The following is a 25,613-nucleotide window of genomic DNA, read 5'->3' as shown; positions in this document are numbered from 1 at the left end:
GTATTTTTAGCACTTCCAAATAAGTTGTCAGTATTTAAGAACTTGGAGATCCCAGGCCGGAGGTGGTGGCTCACGCTAGTAATCCCAGCACTTTGAGAGGCCAAGGCGGTCAGATCACCTGACGTCAGGAGTTCGAGACCAGCCAGGCCAACATGGTGAAACCCCATCTCTACTAAAAATACAAAAATTAGCTGGGTGTGGTGGTGGGGGCCTGTAGCCCCAGCTACTTGGGAGTCTGAGGCACAAGAATTGCTTGAACCCAGGAGGTAGAGGTTGCGGTGAGCCCAGGTCATGCCACTGCACTCCATCCTGGGTGACAGAGTGAGATTGTCTCAAAAACAAAAAGCAAACAAAAAAGAATTTGGAGATTCCAGAATCCCCAGCTCCTCTTTGAAGATCGAAAGATCTGACAACACAGGACCCACATTCCAGCATGGCAATGGGGAGTGCTTACAGCTGACCCCTTACCCTGTGTGCACCCTATTACCACTCCAATAGGACTGCCCAGGCCATTGCCATTTAGCATGCCTCTTGCACTTTCTTTTGTCTTACAGGAAACAGGAAAGTAATTTCTTATTTATACTCTTATTTTCTTAAAGGGTAGGGAAAAACGAAAAAACAAGCAAGTCAGATGTTTCCAAAAAAGGGGGATATTTCTTTATAGAAATGAAGATGATTTACCTATGTTTAATATGCAAACAAAGGGTGTGTATGCTGAAAGAACCAACTTAATCACCGTAAGAAGCTTGCATGCAACAGAGAAAAGCAGGAAAAAATGTAATGAATTTGTTTTTAAGTGGGAACAAAATTAAACCCTTTTGTAAAATGCAATTACATATAAAATGAATATTTTCCTATTTCTAAATCTACTTCATTCATTTTAATGACCTAATTGGCTCTGCAGTTATTTGAGTTTGACCCCGTATTTAGAAGCTCCCCCATGACACAGCCACACAGGTCACCCACCCCTGCCCTGCTTCTCTGGTCTGAGGAAGTAAACAACAAAGGCTGTCCAGACCAGCAGTGCTTCTTTTCCACTTCCTTCTTCCTCCTGCTCTGAGCAGTAGTCTACAAAGGTAAGAGCAGCAGCTGTAAAAATTCCTATTAATGCTTCAACTCCATGCTGCTGCTTCTTACACAGGGCCTCTCTCTCTAGATGCACAGACTAGCAAAATGCCCATATTAAGAGCTGAGGCCTCCCCTTGCTAATGTGGTTCTGTTCATTTTTCAAGGTCATAGGCCTTGCAGTTACAACTGCAAACATTCAGGACAGATCTTCAACCCCAGCCTTGACCCCTGTGGGAGAGAGTAGAGAGCCTGTTCCAGACAGCAGCCAAACCTAACAGAGGAATCTAGTTTGCACAATCATCATGAACAGATCTGTAGCTGCAGGGTGATGCCAAATGCTCTCAAGTTCTCAATTTTAGGAGAAAGGAAAGGAGACTCTGATCAACTATGTCTGAGTCCAATCTGCATCCTTAGGACTGATCACAGTTTAGACCAAGTCCCCAATAAATGTTTCCTTTATGTAGAATGTGGCTCTACTCTCTCTAGAGCCAGCAGACATCTATCCTCAGCTCCCCATCATTACTAAGGTCCAACCTCTAGTAAAAATGCTAGCTTGTCTTGTAGTTCACAAAGTAATTCCACATGGCTTCTCTTATTTTATTCAACCAGGAAAGTTGAAAGGTAGGTAGGGTTGTTTTACACTATCATCTCCCATTTACAGAAAGGAAAATAGAAGTGAGAACTTAAAAGTGCTTAGTGTGGCATATTAAAAGTCAAAGAAAGAGTGCTGGGCCTCATGTTTACTACACTTTTATCCAGGCCACCATAAACTAGAAATATGAACAGGGAGATAACACTAAAAATCATGACACTGTAGCCTTTTATAGAGAAAAACAAGTTATCCAAAACAGATATTCTGTAACAAAAGCCTTGTTAAATAATTGGGGAACAGAATTCAGGAAAAAGAAATTAAGATTTTAAAAATATTTTTATACAGAAATTTTTTACAAAGATTTTACAACATAGCAAATCATTATGTCATACTGTAGAAAGATTAAGCAAAGGATTAAACTCCAAGGATAAAGAAAGTGCTCATAGCAACGTATTGCAGTCTCCATGAAAGTGCATATAAACGGTTAAGGCAAAGTACCATCTTGGTACAGACATGTTGCAAACTGACTTTTAATACAATTTTTAAAAATATATACAAACTTTTTTTTCTTCTATTCTTCTCAAAGCCATTTGAAAGGGATGCTTTTATGATATTCTTGCTGTAGAACAATGTAGAAATAACTTCTGGGTATAAAACACTAAAAATAAAAATATTCTACCTGAGTGTGTTAAAAGTAAGTCAAGTGATTTGTAAAACAAAACCTTTACAATTGTGGGTTTTCTACATGTAATTTGCGAGGCTGAAGGCTTACACCCTCATGTTCTACAACACAGATCACTAATGATGGTAACATGAGTTAAATTGGGATTCTTGCCCTTCTGTGTGGCTTTTGGCTTCTAGGTTCTATGACCAAACTATCAACATATTTGAAGTCTGTATGCAGTCATTGTGTGATAAATCTACTTTACAGCTTTGCTTCTACCTGGAGCTTACATGATAACCATGCTGTGAAGTGCTACATATGCTTAATACAATATGTTGCCCCATCTGATAATAAAAATACAAAGGTGCTCTTTAAGCTAAACCATAAACCTTATTAGAGAATTCTAGTTAAGTGTTTTGTTTTTCCACATACATGTAAATACCTTCAGATCAATAGGATGAATAAGGATAATATTGGTTATCAAAATTTAGTCTTCATACTTGAAGAATTTGTTTTTAAAATATAACTAAATAAGATGCAAAAAATAGCTAGTCTTGAACAGGAGTGAGTTTTGCAGAAAACTGACATATCTGAATTCTAGTACAGATAAGAATCTGCCTAAGGATAACTGAATTCACTCTTTCAGGTAAGATTGTATCTACTCTTGAGAAATAGGGGAATTCAGTGTTATCATTATAGTCTCCGTATTTAAACTGAGTTTTTCTTTTCCAATTTTTTTCCATGCCTAAACATAAGGGAAGTTAACCAGTTCATTTCTGCTGACTTAGGTTTCCTAAATAGCTTTTAGTCCTCAAGGCACAGCTGTGGTAAAAACGGAGAGAAATACCCAGCCATTTATTGGAATTCTGCAGTACAAAATAAGTACATGTGCTCTATGCAATCTAGTAACAGGATAGCAACAGTTAAACTGTCTCAAACAACAGATGTATTTGCTTGATTTTCCTTCCTAACTTCTTTTGCATCAGGACCACAAGCAAAAAGCTTATTTCCCAGAGTATTGTGGGCAAATCGGAAATACATAATGTGGCCCATTGCCACAAAGGAGACTGAAATCAATACGAGCAAGCCAAAAGCTTCAGGATTTGGAGCCAGGATGACCATGATAAAATGCAGAAGATCAAGAAGATAGTTCATGGAGTTCTGTACACCATTTATAATGCCTCTTTCAGATTCAATTACATTTTCTTGCAGCAACTGTGTCACAGTTAAATCAAAGGACCAAAGACCTATAATAAAATGTTTTTTTAAAGATTAGATTTTAGTTTACAGGCATACATTTCAAATTATAGATAAAAATCAGTTGACATATGCAAAATATACATTTCAGCCTGACTGTCTTTAAGTCACCTTAAATATACCATAGCCTTGCCTTAATTATTTTTCATAAATAAATATTGGGTTATTAGTGGCCTCAATAAATGATTTTTACAGTCAACACACAAAAGGAAGTCTAATCAACAAATTTCTTAGTTCTATTTTTCTGTGATTACTACATAAACAAACTTCTTAGTTCTGTTATTCTGTGATACTACAAAAACAAAACTTTGAAGTCAGAGACACAATAAATCCTATTACACTATAAATACTAGTATTTTTAAAGTTTCAAGTGACCTAATAAATGGTTATGGTTAAAGTGTAAGGAAGCTTTAAACCATTGTTACATTACTGCTAGAGTTCTAAAGCCCAAACAATAAAGCTGTCTTGCCTGGAAATTAATATCTTCAATAAATTAATGAACTGCTTTGTATCACAAGATAAAAACAGTTTCATTTCAAGAGTGAATTCAGAGATAACTCATCAGTACTCTATTAATGATTACTTAAATGTTGCTTTGCAAGAAGTCTTTATGTTTCCTTCCAGGGCTATAAAATCCATTTGTGTGGCAAAGTATATAATAAATACATATTGGCTAGAGAAGACCTTTGAAGGATGTTTTTTTCTTACTTTCACATCTTCTTTTAAAGCTAAAAACATTATGTTTTTAGTGTTGTCCCATGGGAATATTCTCTAAACTACAGTTTTTTTTGTCAGGGTTATTGTAATATCAATACACTACTAGATGGCAGTATAATTGATATAGCTAATACCTTTTATAAATTAAGTTACATTTAAAAAGTAATCACTTGAGCTCAGTAATTCAAGACCACCTTCGGCAACATGGCAAAATCCCATCTCTACAAAATACAAAAATTAGCCAGGCATGGTGGCACATGGCTGTAGTCCCAGCTACTTGGGGGACTGAGGCAGGAGGATTGCTTGATCCCAGGAGGTCGAGGCTGCAGTGAGCTGTGACTGCACCACTGCACTCCAGCCTGGGTAACAGAGCAAGACCCTGTCTCAAAAAAAAAAAAAGTAATATTTAAGATACTCATTTAGAAAAAATGTTCAAGCCTGAACCATGTTTTAAGTATATGTAGATGATAAGGTAAACAAATAAAGGTTTTCAAACTATAAAATAAAATATAAAACAAAATACATATAAAATATAAATATGTAAAATAAAAATTTCATAATAGTGGATTTTGCTTAAATTAACATTTAGGGAACATTTCAGATCATTTTATTAATGGATTCTCTGAACCTACATTACAAAAAGACACTTTAGTTCATTAATATATAAAAAGAGATTTCTTACCGATTCTAGCAGCAATGACACCTGCAAACAGCAGACTGACGGAGATTATGGGCACAGATTCAGGACTTGTCTCTGGGATAACATTAGCAGAATTAGACCCATTAGACATGTATATTTCAGTTGTAATAATGGTTTCAGGTATCTTCGTAGGTGTAATTGACTCTCCTTGAATGAACCTTGATCGGATATCTTCAAAAGGAGACACGGACAAGTCCAGGGGGCTTCCAGGCATGAATACAGAGATCACACACAAGATCAAACAGGAAAGCTGTGCCAATCCTGAGATCAGACCTGTCCGAACCAAACCACATTTTCGACGTAGCCAAGTAAAAGCTACAGTTCCCATTATTCCAGTTATAGCTGATGCTCCCATCAAAATACTGAGGATGGAACCACTCAGTCCCTGAGTGTAGGCGTACCCTGTGGTGATGCAGTCAAAGCCCAGGACAGTCATATAAAGGAAAGCAAGACCCATGCCAGCCAGAAACACAGGCTGGTTGTAGTAGGAGACCCATCCATCTCGGAAGGTGCGGAAGGGCTCAGCCATCTGGGAGGCACAAGTAGGTTCTTGCTCTTGTTCAAGCTCATGGATGTTAGAGTCTTTCACACCCATTAGATGAGTTCCCTCCAAGGGTTTTGGCTCAGTATCTGTTAATAAAAGGTATCATTATTTTGTTGGGGAGGACATGTAGAAATAAAAGCCAATTATTAATAGTATTTTTTTCCTTGTATTCCCCTCCCCAATGGGTACCCTTGGTTATACATTATAATATTTATTTTCTTTTACTAATAATCTAAGAATTCCAGCCAAGGAATAATCATCAAGTGTCATTTTTATTAAATAAACAAAATACTATTGATCTATCCCTCTTTTTTTTCCTCTCTCTCTCTTGCTCTTAGGAATTACACTCCCACCAAAGTAAACAGCAGGAAAACTCACCAGATAAAATATAAAAATTATCTAAGAAAACACAGCATATTGGCTGGGCACGGTGGCTCACGCCTGTAATCCCAGCACTTTGGGAGGCCGAGGCAGGAGGATCACAAGGTCAGGAGATCGAGACCATCCTGGCTAACACGGTGAAACCCCATCTCTACTAAAAATACAAAAAAAGTGGCCAGGCATGGTGGTGGGTGCCTGTGGTCTCAGCTACTCAGGAGGCTGAGGCAGGAGAATGGCATGAACCTGGGAGGCAGAGCTTGTAGTGAGCCAAGATTGCACCACTGCACTGCAGCCTGGGCAACAGAGCAAGACTCCATTTCAAGAAGAAAAAAAAAAAAAAGACAGCATATTATTTTCTGGGTCCCTGCAGAGCTGGGTAAAATATTCCATTTACCCAGAAGCCCAACTTATTCTTCTCCAGTGAAATACCCATCTTTGTGTCCTCACTCCCTTCCACTATCCTACAAATGACTACATAACTCCCTCCTCACAGACTCCAAGGGATTCTTTCATTGTCTTTTTTTCCCCAATTTTGTTTCCCAGTCCTGACTTAGCTTTGCTCAGCCATCTCTCAAGTAATTGAACCTCTATGACTACTGCTAACATCAAGGAAGAGGGCTAGGCGACCCATTTCAGCTCCACCAGATTCAACCCAGATTTTTTCCCTAGATCCTCAAAAGCCTGCTCTTGCCTCATCTACCAAAGTGATATATTTAACCTCATCCAGCCCCCACTGATAATAAAACCTCATACAAATTCAAAATAGTTTAGATCTTCACCAACATTTACGGTCTGAACATGAGAGCAAAAGGAGTGATCATGGTGTTCAGTTTACCTTTGTGTAAATTCAGCTGTTTCAATTCAGTTTCCTCTTCTTTAAAAGCAGCTTTCACAGCTAGAGCTGGGGTTTTCTGGTAAACCTTCCAGAGCAGAAAGTACTCCACACACATGGATACCAAGTTCCATCCCGAAATAAAGCCACAGCCAATGACTGGGGAGCCAAATGTCATAATCTGGCCAACAGCCATGGGGGCCAAGATGTTGGTTAACTGGTCAATCCTTCGTATTGTGGCATTCATGTCTAGAGAAGCAGGTGAAAGAGGCAGGTAAGTGTGCAAACCCACCAAAGAGAGACTGCCCATTTACACAATACAAACCTGTAAACCAAGAGTATAGATTCCTAAAATGTGGTTTTCTAAAAGCACATTTGTAAGAAAGCCATTTTGTTAGAAAAATATTTGTTGTTTGGGTCAAGTCCCACTAAATTTGCCTCAAAAATGATAATTCCCTTGGAATTGCATAAATCAGTCTAACAGCTTTTTTAAATGAATACAGCAGTAACTCTACATTCATTTTTTTCAAAAATATATGTTAAATGCCTATTATAAGCTAGGCATTATTCTCAACAATTCTTAACACTATAAGGAAGACAAGTAACATCCTTCCCTGTCTTCATGGAGTTTATATTCTCACAGGAAAGAAAATACAATAAATCAACAAGTGTGTGTGTGTGTGTGTATGTGTGTGTGTGTATTCAGAGAAGGACTCACTGAAAAAAAGAGCATCACAGCAAAGAGAAGCACTGAGAAGAAACCCTAGCTTGGTCACATGAGAGATTCTGGAGACCTCAAAAAAAGGAGAACAATAAGGGCAATGCCTGAATAAAGCTGATTTAAGAGACTGGTGCCAACTCCAGGGGACACCATTTGTATTTTCAGTGAGTCATACCCTGGAGCACAATGTGAATGCTTCCCGTGGCCTTATGGAAAGCAAGGTACTTCCCAAAAAATGGAAGTGGAAATAGACAAGTCTTTTGGATATGTTTTCACAAAAAGAAGAACAAAGAACTGGAGTACCAGAGAAGGAAGTGTGCTAAAGATAGGGATTTTTAAGAGGAGCAAAATTAGAGCAGGATTATGTGCTGCCTGGAATGATACAGTAGTTAAGGGATGTAATCTGAATCTACCACATAACTGAAGGAGTTGTTCTTAGACAGGAACACAATTCATCAATAGTAACAAGAGTAGAGGCCACATATATAGCTTCAGGTACAGGTAGGAAGAGAGATATGATGGTGGAATCACATGGAAGCTCTCTTCTCATTTCTTCCATTTTCTCAGCAAAATACAAAGCCAGGTCATTGATGAAAGTGAGGATGGGGGAAAAGGACTTGAACATGCGATGAGAGAGGAGAAACAACTGTGAATGGTCCTCTAGGAAAGTGGAGAAGGAAAGAATCAGACAAAAAAAAAAGTGTGACTATCTGGAAGCATGAAAGGACCAACTCTGTGGCCCTGAACCTCAAGTGAGAATACTGAGCAAGTTCAGTAATTTTTTCCGGTCATGCTCTACTGTGGAGAGTTGGATTTAACCATAGTCTTACCAAACAAAAGTGACAAAACGAGAGGGGGCCAACTGAGCTAAGGGTATATGCCAGGAGATGATCATAGAATCATGACTGGCCTTGAAATTTAAGCTGGGTAAGAAAGAGAGAGGTCATGGACAGTGAAAAGGCAGTGGAATCAATGGTCTGTAGGTGCCAACCATATTGATGGATTGTTGAGGCTGTGGTAGTGAAGAAGTTGCTGGAAAGACAGAAGGTGATTTTTCAAGATATGGATGCCTAAGACTGAGATTATGGGAGGAGAGAATTTAGTGGTGATAACAGTCTAGAATTTGACTACAGGAATGTATTCCTGAGTCAGAGTGGAGGACACAATAAATAAAGAGGAAGTTAAAAACATGTCCAACACAAAGAAATGATATATGTTTGAGATGATGGAGATGTATCTCCATCTCATCTTATCACAACATCACTATGTACTCCATAATAAGCACAATTATGTATCAGTACAAAAAATTAATTAAAATACAATAAAACCAAAAGTTTTCGAAGAAAAAGAAAGTGATCTACTTTCTCATTCCCTGTCTCACAGAACAGAGTGAAAATTAGTGAGACAAGTCTTGAGCAATCATTTGGGTCACCTTAAGGGAAAAGTAATACGTGACAAAGAAGTACATTAACAGAAGATTGTCTTTATTCCTTCTGTAATTCTTCCTGGTCCTCAATTGCTTTCCAATTAGCCCTATGAGTACATACTGCATATATGATAACAGGAGAACTTTGACATATTTCACCTTTCACTTGAGAGGCAAAGGCAGCCTTCATTGACCTTACACCGGACTGCCATTGCAGAGGCTTCACTACCATCTGCCTCCCACTAACTAATAAGTTTCCAACTCATAAGCCAACAGAGAAGCGTGGAATTTATCCAAATAACTCAATAATTGGAATCCAAAAAGCAAGTAACTAGAGAAAGCATATATTTGAATCTTAAAGTCCCAGAACGACAACAATAAATTATTTTAGTTAAAATTATTTCTTACTCTTTCACTACTTCAGTTTTCAAGAGCTCACGGAGTTTCCCAATGTCACCAATTTCCATCTTTTATATTATACTTAGGAAGTTAATAATATGTAGGTGTCAGTAGAAATGTTGTATTAGAAAACAGCTTTTAATTTTTCTGATTCAGAATGGATGAAATACTTTTTTTAAAAAAAAAGACTTAATCATCTTACTGGTAGCAGGCTAGAAAAGAATCAGTCTTATGAATATGCAAATATATGTTCTTTATCAATTTATATTTAGTCTTACATAAGCACACAAATATGTGTTCATTTGATTCCAATTTAACTGTTCTCAGCTACAGCTGTGGCACAGAACATGATATTAAATAACTACTTATAATGGGTATATTACATCTCATAGAAGAAAAAAAATTTTTAATTTGCTAGCAGGTTTGTCTACTTCATATATGAAATCGACTTTTAATCAATACCACACAAACACAAAATTTATCTGCCATACTTGATCAAGCTGTCAGATTATTTTTTAGAATAATGGGCAAGAAAAATCTCAGAAGATGCTAATAAAGAGTGAGTCTCAAAAGAAATGGAGGAGGAAAAAAAGCAATAGATGGAATTAAAAAGTCTGGGAAAAGGAAGTAAGATTCAAACGTGGCACAAGAGAAAGTTATTGTAAAATATTGTACTAAATCAAGCACCTAGAAAGTACCTAATTAGTTAACAGATTAGTTAGCAGTATTTATGTGAAAAAATAACACCTTTTCTGGAACTTTCTAAACTGGATAATGACTGCCGTATTTTGGACCGATGCCACTGAAATTCTAAAACTTGTTAACCTTGGCAGGGAAAATTCCTCCTGTTCTTTTACCCTTAGTGATACAGCTTCTAGTTTTAAAACAATCTCTAAAATTAAGAAACACTGTGATGAGGAAATGGGAGCAATCAGCATCCAGCTCACAACTTTTACTTTTCGTGCACATACCCCTCCCCTTTCACCCTCTACACATAACACACACAGGTGAAGCCTGCCCGGCCTAGGCCCCTACCTGGTTTTCTTTGCCACAACCTCAAAAATCAGCCTGCACAAACACAAACCATTCCTGCCTGGAGTAGGTGCATCTGTGTACAAAGACACAACCTCACAGGAACCCAAGGCAGCAGGGGGGAGTCCCTTCTAGATGTACTTTCCCCCTTCTTTGTCCCATTTTTTTTTATCCTCCTCCTTTTTCTCTGTTCTCCTTTAACTCTGCAATAGCAGAAATGGCACAAAAAATCCATAATTAGATACTTGCTGAACTTCAGAACTAAAGAAGTTTCTGTTTCCTGTTTTGAAACATGCAGAAAGTTTTCCTTCACTAGTCCACCAGCCACACTGCTGGCTGGATGTGAAAGAGCACCACTTACTAAAAGCTAAAGTAGAGTGGACAAGAGTTCAACAAACATCTCACTTCCTTTCCTAAACTTGGAAAACATCAGAAAGTTCGAAAAAGACTGAATAGCCTAGATTCTTCCACTCTGCAATAATTCATAATATAAAGAGAGACAGCTGAGAAACGACCAGTCATTTTTGTTGTTATTCTGGGACATCACTTCATAGAAAAATCCCACAGAGTTATGTGGGATGTTTGTATTTATATTTATGTGTGTGTGTACACACACACACACACACACACACACATACAAGGACAAGTTACAAGTTATTAGGACAAGTTAAAGATTCTGGTTAACTTTTTCATATTTCAGACTTTACAGAGTCAAATGAGTTAGCTAAGATCAGTTAAGTGAAAGAAAATTATTTTATTTTATTTTCATTTTATCTATAGCTGCTGCATAAATTACAGTATAATCATTGTAAAAGTCAACTTTCTCCTCTAAATACATTCCAACAAATATATATGTGATCTATTGTCAAAAATATCCTTTTGTACCCTTTGAATTTTAAAACATGGATATATTTTACATGCCTTAAATAGTGTGTTAAAAAGAGAAAGTAAACAAAAAAGGACAAGTTCGTCTAGTTCAATGTGACAAAAAAAGACATGAAATTATTCCTCATTATAAATGATCACAGGAAGAAAGTAGATGAGAATCATGATGTTAGCTCCAGAGAGAATCTCCTGTGATACAGATTCACACAAGCTAAATTCATCTTACATACACACCATCCTTTATATCAATCACTATGGGATTTCTGACTTAATAATAATACTGCAACCACAAAGTGATGATTCAGGCAAATTCTTCTTCTTCTAGACTTTCCACAGACTTTGTTCTCCTTCACTCACCCCTCCTTTCTAACTTTTTTTTTAACCAAATTGTCCAAACAAAGCTGCTTGCTAATCCCAGCACATAATCTTGCCTTCTGCATCCTGGGATAAGCCATTTAAGTCATCAAGAATAGTTTACTTGTCTGTCAGGAGAGTTGGGTAATGTGCGTGTTATATGCATTATCTCAGTGATCAGCAGAGTTGACTCAGCTGATCTGACCACAAGTAGGGAGATGTACCCTTCCTCCTTTCCCCTGTGTAATTATCAATCCAAATTCTGTCTGTGTGTCATGTGAGGGGATGGCAGGCAATAATGAGTGAGGGAGGTTATTCTGAGCCTAAGTAATATTGACAGAATAGGACATGTTGTTTGTAAGCATTCTTCAGATGTTCTTTGACCACTTATTTATATTTCCAATGGACAACTAAGATGGTAAGCTTCTTAAAAACTATATTCTGTTCTCTATTTCTTTGGTATTTGTAACAGCAATTATATTACATTGTACATAATGTAATAAAAGTTATAGATTATAACTTTAAGGTAGAAGAAATTAACTTCCAGAGTCTCTCCTACAATTAAGTTGTTTCCATTTTATTTAGAGAAAAATAACATCCACATGATTGATAAGCATCAGTAATAACATTCATAGGTATGACCAGTAAAATCTCATGTCAGATTTGCACTGTTCTAAGTATTAACATTTAGAAAGTTGATTGTATTTTTTAAAAAAAAAAAAAAGGAAAGAAAAAGTTATTCCATTTGCCAAGTTTGCGTAGGATAAAAGAGAAGTTAGCTATCCTATAAGTTAACTTCATAACAGTGAGATACATCAGCACTAAAACTGACAATAAGGTAAGAAAAAAAAGTATGCTTTCAATTTATCGTTCTTAAAAAATACCCAGAACAAAAATAAAAGGCTTACAGCCTCATTTATCACCACTGATTTAAAGTGAATCCTAACATGCCCATTTAATTGAAAGAGAAAACCAAATTACTTGCTAGTTTGCTTCTGTCTTCTCCTGCAACAACAACAATCCAGTCCCTTTGGATTGTGATTGCAGTAGCTGTACTGGCCAAATTTGCAATATTTGCAATAGTGATGATCAGGATATAGCAGGAAGTCTAAAGAATGACAAGAAAACATTGAGTTATAATGTCAGTTTACCACACTGTACATATGTCACTAAACAAGGTAGTTTAAAATGGTCTTTGGTGGAATAATAAAAAATGTATTTTGATTTCATTTATAAGAAATCATTTTATGTTATATATATGAAACAATGAATGAATACCAGTAGTCAAGGGGCATAATGTCCTAATCATATCATCTAGATCATCTGTAGTACACATAATACAAAAACTGTAATAGGTGAATACAGTTATAAAATGTAAACACAATGGTGGTTTTGAACACTTCTCCCACAGATATTGCCTTTGAAAAGAATGTTGAAGGGGAATTGAAAACACCTGTATTTAAGTCATAGTTCTGACACCTTCTAGTTGCATGACAATGAGCAATCAACTACGTCACTTTGTCTTAATTTTTTCAACAAAACAAAGGGAATAGGCTCAAAGATTTCTAAAGTCCTATCTGGCTTTGCAACTCTATAATATCAATCCAAATATACACAAGAAGATTCAATATGACACCAAATGCATGGTTTATACCACACCCCATCCCTCTTCTCTTTTCCACCAAGCTCTTATGAAATCACAACATGAAAAGCTATCTGGTTGACATTCCCAAACAGAAGTAACAATTATTATTGGAGAAACACAATTATGACTGACTAATATACACATGGATAACATTTCTTAAATAGCACGAACAAAGTATAGGTCACTAAAAAGCTGAAAACAAACAACTGAATTCTACAGTAAACTCTTAGAAATGCCAATAAAAACCAATAGGACAAAATTTAAATTCAAACAATACTTAATGAGTGCCTGTTGTGGGCAAAACAACAACAAAACAAACTATAGGGGATATTACAGTAGACAAAGAAATCAATATTAAAAGGTCACATTCGCAAAAAAAAAAAATAGCTTCAAAATATTTTCACCCTTTACCACTACCAGATAGTCAATTTTCTGCCATCAAAAATCTCATTGAGAACTTACGAGAACCCATCCATGGTACATGGTCAGAAGCTCATGTTTATGTAAGAAAACCATCATCAGGATGATTCCACACAGGATGACTGAAACATTCTGTACCACCAGCGAGGTCTGGGCCACTGTGCAGAGGAAGAGACAAAGTATACATTACATCAAAATGTCTCAGTGGGACTGTTCTTATTCACACATAATTGTTCTACTATAATACATTAATACACAGACATAATTATTACCAGATAAAAAGAAAATCTTTCTGAAGTCAGTCCTGCCTCAACTACTTCCAATACGACCCCAAGGATTACACCAGGCCAGTAAATATGCAACCAAAATGATGAAGTACCACAAGTTTCTCTGTTCATTGAAGTCTATCATAATGACTACATTTTCATTTGGCTTATCTTCTTAAAAGTTTAACATAAACAGAGCTGTAGTATGATATAGATATGATCCACATTACAGCTCTTTGTTGCTTAAGGTAAAACAATAACACGTACGAGGTTAAAGAGGAAGTTATGAAATCCACAACCCCCTACATGGCAGGCTGAATCTGATAATATGGTATGGATAAATAGAAAAGACACACACAAATTTGCCAAGAATAAATCAGCAGTGTATTTCTTTGCATACTAATGCTATTTGCCATTGCTACGAAATTATAAGCTACCCCTTCCATCACAGATGGCAATTCTGTTAACATGAGGCACCCATATAGACAAAGCACTGGAGTAAGGACAGATAAAGACAACTGGTAGCCTTTTCTCTGCCACTCAATAGATAGATGATCTAGGACAGGATACTCCCTAATGTCTCTTACGCCTGCATCTAGAAGGTGAGGATGGTAATACCTGTCTTCCTTACTTTATAGGGTCATAATGATGCTCAAATAAAACACTTATGAAAGCAGTTTGGAAAATATGAAGTTCCATATGTAAGGGATAATTACAGCTCTTGTCTTCAAGGATAATATAGTTCATCTTTGCTTGGAAGGTCATATCAAAGACCCAAGAAAAAATATACTGTTTTCTGAAAGCAGTCTTATATAAAATCCCAACATATAACTCTTTCATTCACTCATGCATTCATTCACTGGATAAGGATCAGATGTCAACTAAATAAGGTTCTTAGCTTTTGGGACCCTACAGACCAGAAGAAGAAAAGATACGTGAACAGATCATTATATTTGTGTAAGTGTAGAGGTGTTAACAAAGCCTCAGGGGAACGCAGAGAAATAAATGGTAAACTCAGCCCAGAGGTATCAGGAAACATTTTTCATAAAGAGTAATATATGAGTTGATTATATAGGATTAAGTGGGAAATTGTTATCCTACCACACTTTTCTTCATCCAATTCAATATTCTTTCCTAATCTATGATTGCAGTGCTCGATAATCATTAGATTAAAGGTTTCTATGTATAATATTCCTGTGTTCCTATGTATAATGATACAAAGAAGTAATTTTTTTTTTAGATTACAGACTTTTTTCTATATGTGTTCTGGTCTACTCATTCTAAAAACAGAAATATGTTCACCTTGACCATTTTCCTAGTAGTATCAAGTCCTAGAATTTGATAAGCCTGTTGCTCTGTGTCCAGCAGCAATCATCTTGCACTGAAAGAATGAAACCTCAATCTTTTGCCAACACCTAAGGCAGGCATGGTCAGATCTTGCCATTATCAACTGAGCAATTCACGAAAATTTACACTGAATGATTATCCATATTTCCCTTACATACTGGAAAATTTAATTGCTCAATTACTTTCTTTCCTGTATAAAATGACATGATTTCAGTACTAATGCTTAGTATAAATATCAATATATTATTCTTTCTTCTTTTTCCCTACAAAATTTGTAATTCAGCTCTTTGTGATCCAGGCTCAACTATTCTCCCTTGAAGCTATTCTTAGTTTTCAATTCCCTTATATATACTCTTACATGAAACATAGGAACCAAAGAACAGATGTTAAAGCTGTTTCAGGAACATCACACTAAAGGGACTCCAGTGCAAGTCATAGTTAGGAAGCCTGAGTTAAGCAAACTTTTAATGTTTAATGTGGTTCTCAGAAAAGTGCTACAAGGTTAATCATTAACATATGAAATTTATGAACAGCCAAAGATAAAAAATCTATTAGGTCAATGTCCAGGCATCCCAACTTTGTGTGGGAGCCATGGGACCCTCCATCCAGAGGCGGTGCCATCTAAGCCCTCCTTCCTCAGGTGAGGCGTGCAGACATTCCCTGGGTTGGCCACAGCTGTTTCTCTCTTAGTTTGCTGTTTCCTTTGCTACAGAGGTAGCTCAGGCATTGCTCCCATGAATATAAGGGCTTTTAATTATATAACAACACTCACCTTTAAGTCTAGCATTCTTGTCCACCCAGTCACCAATGATGGCTCCCAGGACCAGAACAGACCCTGCCACCACCAGCCCGTAGACTGCAGTCAAAAGGAGGCTGTTTCCATAGAGCTCTACCAGAAACACAGACACCGCAAAGTGCCACATCCGATCTCCCTTAAATGAAAAGAGAAAATGTTTTGATGGAATATTTTTCGTTCCTAGTCTATTGTACTCAGGAAGTTGCTTCCTTATCAAAAGGGCACTTCCTGGCTACATTATGAGACTTTCAAAGTCAGTAATTACTCTTAGATTGAATACTGATCAGATGTTGAAACTGTTCACCCCAGCACAATGGAAAACATTGTTGCCCAATTATTCAGTAAACTTGAAAAGGCAAGGTATTAATGAATGGTACATTCTCTTTGTCATTCTAGAAACAAAGTGCAGTTTCCAGACACAAGATGGCTTTTTGATACAAAAACGTGTTCTCCTGTGTGGCAGGTTTCTCCTGAGGCCTGGAATTTGCCTATCTTGATTGCAGAGGCATAAAGTAGTTTGCTATTGCACCAGAAATCAATCACAGTATAGTTCACAAACATTAGTATACCTTGAACATCAAGAAAAAGCCAGTTTCCCAATTTGTAAAATGACAGGAATGGACCATATGATCTCCAAGGTTTCTTTTACATCTAATATCCTAAAACCTATGAGATTTCATAAAGTCATAATTTGAAAGTCATAAAACAGCAGAGCAATTGGAAAGAGAAGAGTAATAATGGCAAATTCGGGCACTGCATAAACAGTGATGTCAGAAATAAACTTAAATGTATAAGTAAGTACTTAACATTTTAATACAGATGAGTTTTGAAAGGGGGAAAAAGGTACTTATTTTTTCACACAAACTCCGGAGAATACAGGGAATTTTGGAGTTCATTACCGTGAAATGTGATTTAACAGAAACTTTTAAGTGAATTAGGCAAATTAATGTCTTAAAAAATCTACAGTGGACCTTATTATCAGATTTTAGACTCCATCCCTGACTTCCGAAATTAACATTAAGGAGGACAACCATATTCCATCATAACTTATCTCTAGGAATAGGAAACCAAATTCCAGGCCTCATAGATTTGACCCTATGGAAACAGTTATACTCCTAGTTCTTCCCAAAGTTTGTTAACATCTTCATGAAAAAATCCATGTATTAGAAGCAAATACTATCCTGGTATGTCAAATTATTTTAAAATTTTAATGAAGCCAGGATAATAATTTTATACATTCGAAACTTAAATTGATACATGTTAGCAATCATTTACAAAAATCTTTGTGTAGACCAGTAGTTCTCAACTAGAGATGACTTTGCTTCTCCTACCCACACCCCACCTCCCTGGGGAATCATTTGGCAATGTCTGGAGTAATTCTGAGTTGTCACAACAGCAGGGGGGTGGAGCTGTTACTTAATCTTTAACCTGAAAAGCAAATTTAGATTTGATTAGAATAAAATGGGATGGGGAGAGGGGAGATAATTTATTCTAATCTCCATTCCTCTGAATAGCTCCCAAGGAAAAGACAAAAACACATAGATGTCCCAAATGATAGGTTGCCTCTGTCAGTGAATTTTCTTTCTTAACATACAGGTTAAGAAACACTTTTCTAATACTGTTGCTTCTTTCTTTTTATCTTACTCTTATTGTATTTTTTAATGTCTTAGAGTCCTCTAAAGCAGGCCATTAAGACAAATGCTATTAAAATTTTGAATCTTGCTTATTCTTGTATGCCATACCACTTCTTTGATGGAAAGAAATAAATTGCTCACATTACCCCAATTTTCAACGGGTTTAGGCTTTAAGAAACAACAGATTCTATGTTCACAAAAAGCCCAAGATTTGCGCAAAGTCTATGTAAATATTGAACAAGTGCCCATCTTTCCTTATTTCTATTTCTTGCCTTCCCACCTATTCTCACCAAACTTGGATGACCTGTTTATGTGTCCATGTACCCCCACTGGACTGAGAGCTGAAAGCAAACCTAATAACTGTCCATGAATGATCATGGTCCTTAATCCACTTAATGAATACTTACTAAGTGGCTACTACGTACCCGACACTTGCAGGCACTAGAGCTTCAGCAGTGCACAAAAATCACAGTCCATGTTTTCATGCAGCTCACATTCCAGTGAGCAGAGACCAAAAGCAAATCTAGCACAGGGCACGTGCTGCTATGAGGAAATAGAAAGTAGGATGGAGCTGATGGTGACAAAGGCCTCCATGAACAAAGAAGTGAGGGCTGTTGGAAGCAAGGGCTGGAGAAATGCAGACATACTGGGGTTTAAATGGAGAAAGTTTATAAGATCATGATATCAGACATAAGCAACTGGCCCCTCTTTTTCACTGTCTTACATTGTTATCTGATATCTTTTCTAAAGTCCATACTAAATCGTATTATAAGCTCCTTGACAATAACAATAGCATTCACTTTTTTTTTTTTTTAGACAGAGTCTTGTTCTGTTGTCCAGGCTGGAGTGTAGTGGTGTGATCACAGCTCACTGCAGCTTCAAACTCCTGGGTTCAAGCAATTCTTCCACCTCAGCCTCTCAGTAGCTGGGACTATAGGTGTGCCTCATGACACCTGGCTAATTTTTAAATTTTTTTGCAGAGATAGAGTCTCTCTATGTTGGCCAGGCTGGTCTCAGACTCCTGGGCTCAAGCAGTTCTCCTGCCTCAGCCTCCTACAGTGCTAAGATTACAGGCGTGAGCCACTGCACCTAGCCGGGATCCACTTCTTACACTACTTTGTATTTTGACAGTATAGAGTAAAACGCATTGATCCATTGGCATATAGAAATGAAGTCAGAAATAAAAGGCATTCAACCCCATACAAAACTAACCTCAGGCAACCTTCTACTCTAATGCCCCTATGTTCAGTGGATAAGAAATCATGATTTGGCAGGGTGCGATGGGAAATGCATATACATAAATAATATATATACACACACACAATACAGAAACATAAATGTTTTGTTGTAATAAAATCAGGCAGAGTGCCACACAAGAGAAAAAACATAAAAAGTATAATTACCTAGTGTTAGAGACATTCCTCTTTTGCACTCCTTTGCAGTGGAAAGGAGTAAAAATCCACTAAACCTTATATGATTGTAGTTGCTGCCGTTTGTTTAATCCAACTTTCTCATGAGAACTTCCTTTGCTCGACTTACTGTAAAGTTGGGATAAGCATGTATCACCTTTCTTGTGGGACTTTTAATGAACATGACAAAATATCCTCCTGGGACAACGACAGTGCCACTGGTTTTCTGGCAAATCTGACCTCCTAACCTATTAACCAAAGGTCACATAAACCATAATCAGTATTTGGAAGAGAGGCATCCTCTTCCTCTAAGAGCTAGGCCAGACTACAGGCTGAGAATTTCAGATACTATTTCCATCACCTGTTATTAATACTTAATATTTACTGAATTAAACTGGGGAAACAAACTATTGCTTTTGATTTATTAAGGGTTGTTTCACTAGGTTTCTACTTAGCATCATCAGCTGTTGGAATTAAAACAAACTCACACCAATTCCACTTTGTTTACGTGTATTTGCAGAGTCATCCCTGCGTAAGCCTCTGGTAAGATAGGAGCTTGCTTTTGTAAAATGTCATCTATAAACTGCTATTTCTTAGAGAGCCAATAACGTAGATTAACAATTTCTCAAAGGCATTGGGTATAGATTTCCTCTTCCAGTGGTTTCCATCCATGTCTTAAGGATGATCCAATAAAAGTTTCCAATTTAAAAGGAAAATAACATTCAAATAATTTACTCTCAAAATTCTTTCTATTCTTTTTAGTTAAATACATATGAGCCATGGACAGAATATAGCCAGATGTATTGCTTTTAAACAATAATTGTTTAATGTTAAAGATTCTAATCATCATTAAACATGTATCTAGCACCCTTCTAGTTTATTATTTTGGGGAGAGAGTTTTAGGAGCCCAGATCTACAGAAACACTAGGTCTTTTCCAAGATGACCTAGAAAGTCAGAGGGAAAACTGTAAATCCATTGCTGATATTCATTGGATGATTAATTTTAAGATAGCCTCCAATGCCCCAAACTTTATCTAACTATAGACAACATTTTTACAGACCAGAATTTTTGTCATTCAGATATTTGTTCTGGGGTCATTTATGTTTCAATTAATCTTAGACTGTTATTATTAGCCTAAGTCAGTCACTCTACCATTCTATTGTATTCTCATGGGGCTGCACACTGGATCTAAATTTTAACAAAAAAAAATTTGTAAATGTGAGGAAGAGAAGGTATATGAAACATCCATCCATCTTTTGTAGCAGATATGTCTATTTACTAAGGCTACTGATGCAACATACAATGTAAAAACAAGGCAAATATTCCTTTCCTTGTTAATCTTGTCGGCATAGTTGTCTATCTACATAAACTACGATGATCTGATAATTAAGTTGTATTAACTAACACTGATGGAGAAAGATCTGCGACGTAAATAACGTTTTCCATTAAAGCATGTGTACTTGGATGAGTTATTTCTTGAACTGCTTGACAAAACTGGAAGTTGGCTTAATACAACTGGCTGGAACGAAAGGAAATAAAAAAATTGCGCAACTATGTTGTAAGACTATGCATTCTCACTTACCCAAGTAGACAGAGAATGACCAAGGTAGAGAAGGAATTTTGCAGAGGTCAGGTAGTCGGCCAAGGATCCTGCAAAGACACAGGTGGGGAGAGAAAAAGCGATTGTAGTCACTTAATGAGCTGAGGGTAGAATGCTTATCCATTTGATCTTATTAGAACATGATTATTAAAAACTATTTTGCGGGACAAACCACGTACATTTTATCAAGTTACCTATGAACCGATGTATTTCGTTCACTTAATACCATTCACTAAATTAAGCATGACCTAATCAATAACTGCCCAACTTCACATTTTACACACAGTGAAGAATTTTCAACATTCTTTTTTGTCTTTTTTTTTTTACGCAAGGCAATCCAAACTGCCCAGTCTACTCCATCCGTGCCTGTGTGCAAACCCCTTTTCCCACACCCTGAAGTTCCTTTCTTCCTTAACGTCCACCAAATATAAGTCAAAGGATCTTTTACAAAGCTATGGTTCACAGCAGAGCCACATTCCTCCAGAACCTGCGTAGAGTTGCTTGTCTCCAAAGCCCAACCTGGGTTTCCACCATATGCATTCGGTCAATGCCACTTACCACAGCATCCTCTCTGGCGGTTGTGATCTCCTGCCCTGGTCATGACACTGGGCGACCCCGCTGGCTCTTCTGCGGCGGCTGCTGCTCTCGCTGAGGTACTTGTTAACCGGAGTGCAAGGAACTGGAGATAGCACCTCTAAAAACACAACAGCCTTGAGCAAAAGGACTACAACGACGACTTTGGCAAAGAACAAAAGAAAAGGGGCCCGGGGATTTTCTTTTTTCCTTCTTTCCAAACTTAGCTAACACTGTAGCTGAAGTTGGAAAGGCAAAGCCTTATGGAAGCGGGTTGGGAGGCTCAGCAGGTCGTCCGAGCCTAGCGGACGCCCAGAGCCAGCTCTCCGCCGCCGCCGCCGCCGCCGCCGCCGTGGGCCGGGCCCAGCTCTTATACCGAGTAGAGGGCGGAGCTCCCTGAGACCGCCGACTGGGGCCGCCCCGTCCCCTTCAGGGCCGCCCGGGCGTCCCCGCGGCGCGAGGCGAGCTTTCGTCAACCCTGCGCGCTGGGCCGTCCCCACGCCCTTCCCCGGAGGAATCGCCCGCCCCGGGCGCAAGCGTCCAACCGGCCGCAGACACCCTGCGTGAATTGCGGAGACCTTCGCCTCGACCCGTTCCACTCCCTGGGTTTTCCCGCCCTCCAGGAAGCTGCGAGGGCAACCTCGGGGGTTGGCCGTGGGGCTGGGAAGGGGAGGAAGGCGCGTGGAGCCGGCGGGGCGGCGTGGGGAGATTCTGCGCGAAACCAAGCGTCAGGTGCTGGAAGAAAGCGCTGCGCATCGGCTACCCGGCAGTTCAGGGAAAGGGCTGCCGCCGGACGGTCGCAGTGCAAAGCTCCAGCCCGAGCTTGGTGGGTGGGGATTCCTTTTCTAATGAAAGTAATTTTTAATACAGGTATCTAAATAAATATAATTCATGCCACAGAGGCCGCTTTCCTGGCCTTCCCATTCCGGCCCGCGTGCCGGCAGAGAATGCCTTTCCTTCCCCGGACTGCATAGCAGGGCTTCCCTCAAAGAACCAGAATCAAAGGGCAGGAAGGGGGCGCAAAGATCAGAGTCCTTCCCTCTTCAGAGGGATGGCTTGCAAACGGAGGCTTGCAAAGGTGAAGTCCCGCGGCGAGTCATAGACCTACCCGTATCGCCAAACTGGGGCTTCCAAATCCGTCCTGGAGACAGAATGAGGACGCTGCAGCCCCAGCAAGCCCTTCACCATCATTCCTTCTCCCTCTGTACCCTCTCACCCCGCCCCAACGCGCGCGTCCCTTCCCCACCTAACCTCCAGATGCCCCAGTGACAGGCTTACCAGGAATACCGGTTGTCCCAGTTGTGTCCCTGGATCTGTCCCTGTCCAGATAAAGCCATTCGGTGGCCTCCTGGAGGGTGAGGTGAATGACTCTAACACCAGATTCTAGCCTTGGTTGACTTCGTTTTTCTCCTGCTGTGCCAAACCAACCCCTGGGGCATACCAGCCCCTTTTGCCAGTAGGTTACCTTACCCTTCTCAATCTCACCAAAACCCTGGGAGTGGACCCTACATACTGAAACTCCAACCAGAAGCCACACCTTGAGCACAGGCCAGACTGACACCCAGTAGTAAAGGGAGCCACGCATAAGTATATGCCCTGTATCTGCACTCTCAATCAGGAGCCCCAAAGGTCTACGGGTGGGTGCAGCTGGATTCGGTTGGGATGTGGTCTGGTGAGTAGAGATAGGGGTTACAGTTTAACTTCTGCTCTTCACTGCTTTTTTCCTTTTCAAGCCCTCTTTTTTCCTTTCTTTGACACGACATTCAAGTTCTTTCTCCCAGTTTAGAGAGGTTTTGGTTTGCTGACCGTGGAGAATAGGGTCATTTATACATGCATCCTTGAGAATAAGCCCACGTATATTCAGATGAGTAAACTAAAGTGAAGGAGTGAACTGGTAATAAACCCCTCCACTTTATGGCGATCCCTTATTAGAGATGAATTTTTTGACAGGTCCTCAAGAAAGGCACAAAGGATGATAGTTTGCACAATTTGTCAGAGCATGTCTCAGCAACAAGGACCTCCAAGTGCTTTACATTAATTATTACATGTTATAAGAAGGCATGTCATGCTGTTCCCAACTTCCAGATGGCTTTTTAAAAGTTCGGTTGGTTTAAAAAAAAAAAAAAATTACTTCCCGTAGACACTGTTTGAGAAGTATTTGTGAAAAGAGTGGCTAAGTCAGCATATACCTCAAAATGTGATATGGAGTCTCTGTTCTCCATTGTCACCAAGGAGTTCCCAGAAGCCAAAACTGAGAGAATGTTATAAAGAACTGCAGTGAAGCAGGTAGGAAAGATACTTTGGAAAGAAAACAAGCAAGGTTCCTGACATTAAAACCAGTGAATGAGCTGTGAAAGGGGAATCTTAAATCCTAATTAATGGGAATAGTTGAGATATGTTAGTTGGGGCTTATGAAATGGAAAGGAATTGAAAATGAAAATAGAATAAAAATCCTCAAACTATTCAGAAAGTGCAAAATGACAGAGCTCTTTTGGCTTTGACATGCTAGATTACAAAGCACTGCTTTAATCACAAGACCCTTCAGGCTCTTCCTCCTTCTGAGAAAACATTTGACCAGTTGAAAAGATTTCTTCCAAAAGTCATATGTATGTTTTTGAGAACACAGAATATACAACTTTCCCATCAATTTAATCTAACTAAGAAAGTCATGCAAGTTTTAAATCAGTTTACAAAAAATAATAGATACCCTAAAGACCATTTGCCAATTCATTTTCAATATTTTTTAAAGTTTGTAACTAGATTAACCAACTTTTTAAAAATCCCAGCCAGAATAAAATGTATATAGCTATTTAAAATTCATTTAAAGTGTTTATGGTTGGGAAATACAAACGGTTTTATCATTTCATTTTTAAGTTGCCTTTTCACTTACCGGTCAGGCATCCTCAGTTTCCTCTGCCATATCAGATGTGCTCACCAGGACAAAGGCAGAATAAAGAATGGTCAGTATTCCACTGCTCCGAAGAAAAAAAGTAATAGGATTATCACCAACTATTACAGGAAGGGCTCCGATCCAGAACAGTACTTCTGTTGGATGTGAACCTTTTTACATTAACTTAGGCGCTATAAAGCCACATTTCCATTCAAAAATCTTTCTCAGTGTTACAGGCAAATTTCAAGGACTGTTTCATATTTCTGTAATATGAATGAATGGCTCTTGAGAAGTTTAAGTTCAACATCCACTTTAAATTACAGACATCCTATTGAAAGATAAATATCCTCCCAGGTCTTCATTTTGTTTGAACATTTCAAATAGATTTGACCTTGTAAAATTTCTTATGACTGCTGGCTCTCATTGGGGGTGCTCTCTTGCTTCCTCTCTCTCTCTCTCCCTCTCTCTCTCTCACACACACACACACACACACACACACACACACACACACAAATATACACAGTAGTCTACAGTTTCTAGTTGGAAAAATTACATACAGAATTCAGTAGATTCCAAAAGAAATATGCTCCTAAGGCAAATCCATAGAGACAGAAAGCATGTTGGTTGTTTTCAGAGGCTGGGAGGAGGGAAGAATAGGTAGTGACTGCTTTATGGGCATGTAGTTTCCCTTTGGAGTGATGAAAATGGTCTGAATCTAGATAGTGGCAATGGTTTTGCCACATTGTGAAATAATAAAAGTCACCAAAATGGCTCAAATGGTGAATTTTATGTTGTGCGAATTTTACCTTGATTAAATATGTGTATATATATTCTTAAAAGAAAAGTTTGCCGTTTTTCAATAATGGTATTGATTGAGATAAATGTAGGCCAAATGTAGTCTCAGGAGATCTTAATCAAATAGAAAGAGACTGTGGAAAGAAGAAAAGAGAAATCTTGTCCATTACACTGACTGGAAACTAAAACATGGAATTAACTGTTTAGTTTTCTCCATATACAGCCAGAAGATACATAAAATTATATTGAGTAAATATTTCAGTCTCTTAACTTTTACCATGGATCATTACTTCTGCTGTCTAATCTAACTCTCTCATATGACAATGTCAAATCTGTTCTGTATTCTGTCTGAATTCAATAGAGCGCAAGACAGATGCTTGGTATCACCACAACGGTATCCTCTGCACATTCTCCAGATGCTGCTTAGCCTTGCCTTCCTCAGGTTGTATAAACAGGGATGGATTTCCCAAGTGTTCAGCCATTTTAGCTGGTCTTCTTGATGCCCTTTTCAACTGCAGTTTGATTGCAAGCCCCTCACAGAAGAGAGCACAGAACACCTCATTCATCTAAGCAGAGTTCCTCTTACACATTCTCAAATCCTCAATCTTCCCTTTCAGACACTTTACACTGTTTCTAAGCAGCACCTTGAAGCTGATCCCTACTAA

The 25,613-nt window shown here is 38.4% G+C and overlaps 1 protein-coding gene across 1 annotated transcript; it reads right to left on the bottom strand.

Moving 5' to 3' along the window:
• Nucleotides 1–1,977: 1,977 nt before the first annotated feature.
• On the bottom strand, nt 1,978–24,222 carry SLC40A1 (solute carrier family 40 (iron-regulated transporter), member 1). Its single transcript, XM_011936473.1, has 9 exons — nt 24,154–24,222; nt 21,249–21,346; nt 20,673–20,740; nt 16,023–16,182; nt 13,680–13,795; nt 12,554–12,680; nt 6,759–7,004; nt 4,981–5,628; nt 1,978–3,571 (listed from the first exon to the last, which is right to left on the bottom strand). The coding sequence occupies exons 1-9, from the start codon at nt 24,162–24,164 to the stop codon at nt 3,258–3,260; spliced, it is 1,788 nt and encodes a 595-aa protein (XP_011791863.1). The 5' UTR covers nt 24,165–24,222; the 3' UTR covers nt 1,978–3,257.
• Nucleotides 24,223–25,613: the final 1,391 nt, after the last annotated feature.

Source organism: Colobus angolensis, unplaced genomic scaffold (assembly GCF_000951035.1).
Source record: "Colobus angolensis palliatus isolate OR3802 unplaced genomic scaffold, Cang.pa_1.0 Scaffold153, whole genome shotgun sequence".
NCBI lineage: Eukaryota > Metazoa > Chordata > Mammalia > Primates > Cercopithecidae > Colobus > Colobus angolensis.
Note: the sequence above shows the minus strand (reverse complement) of the source record. Positions and strands in the feature narration are given on the sequence as shown.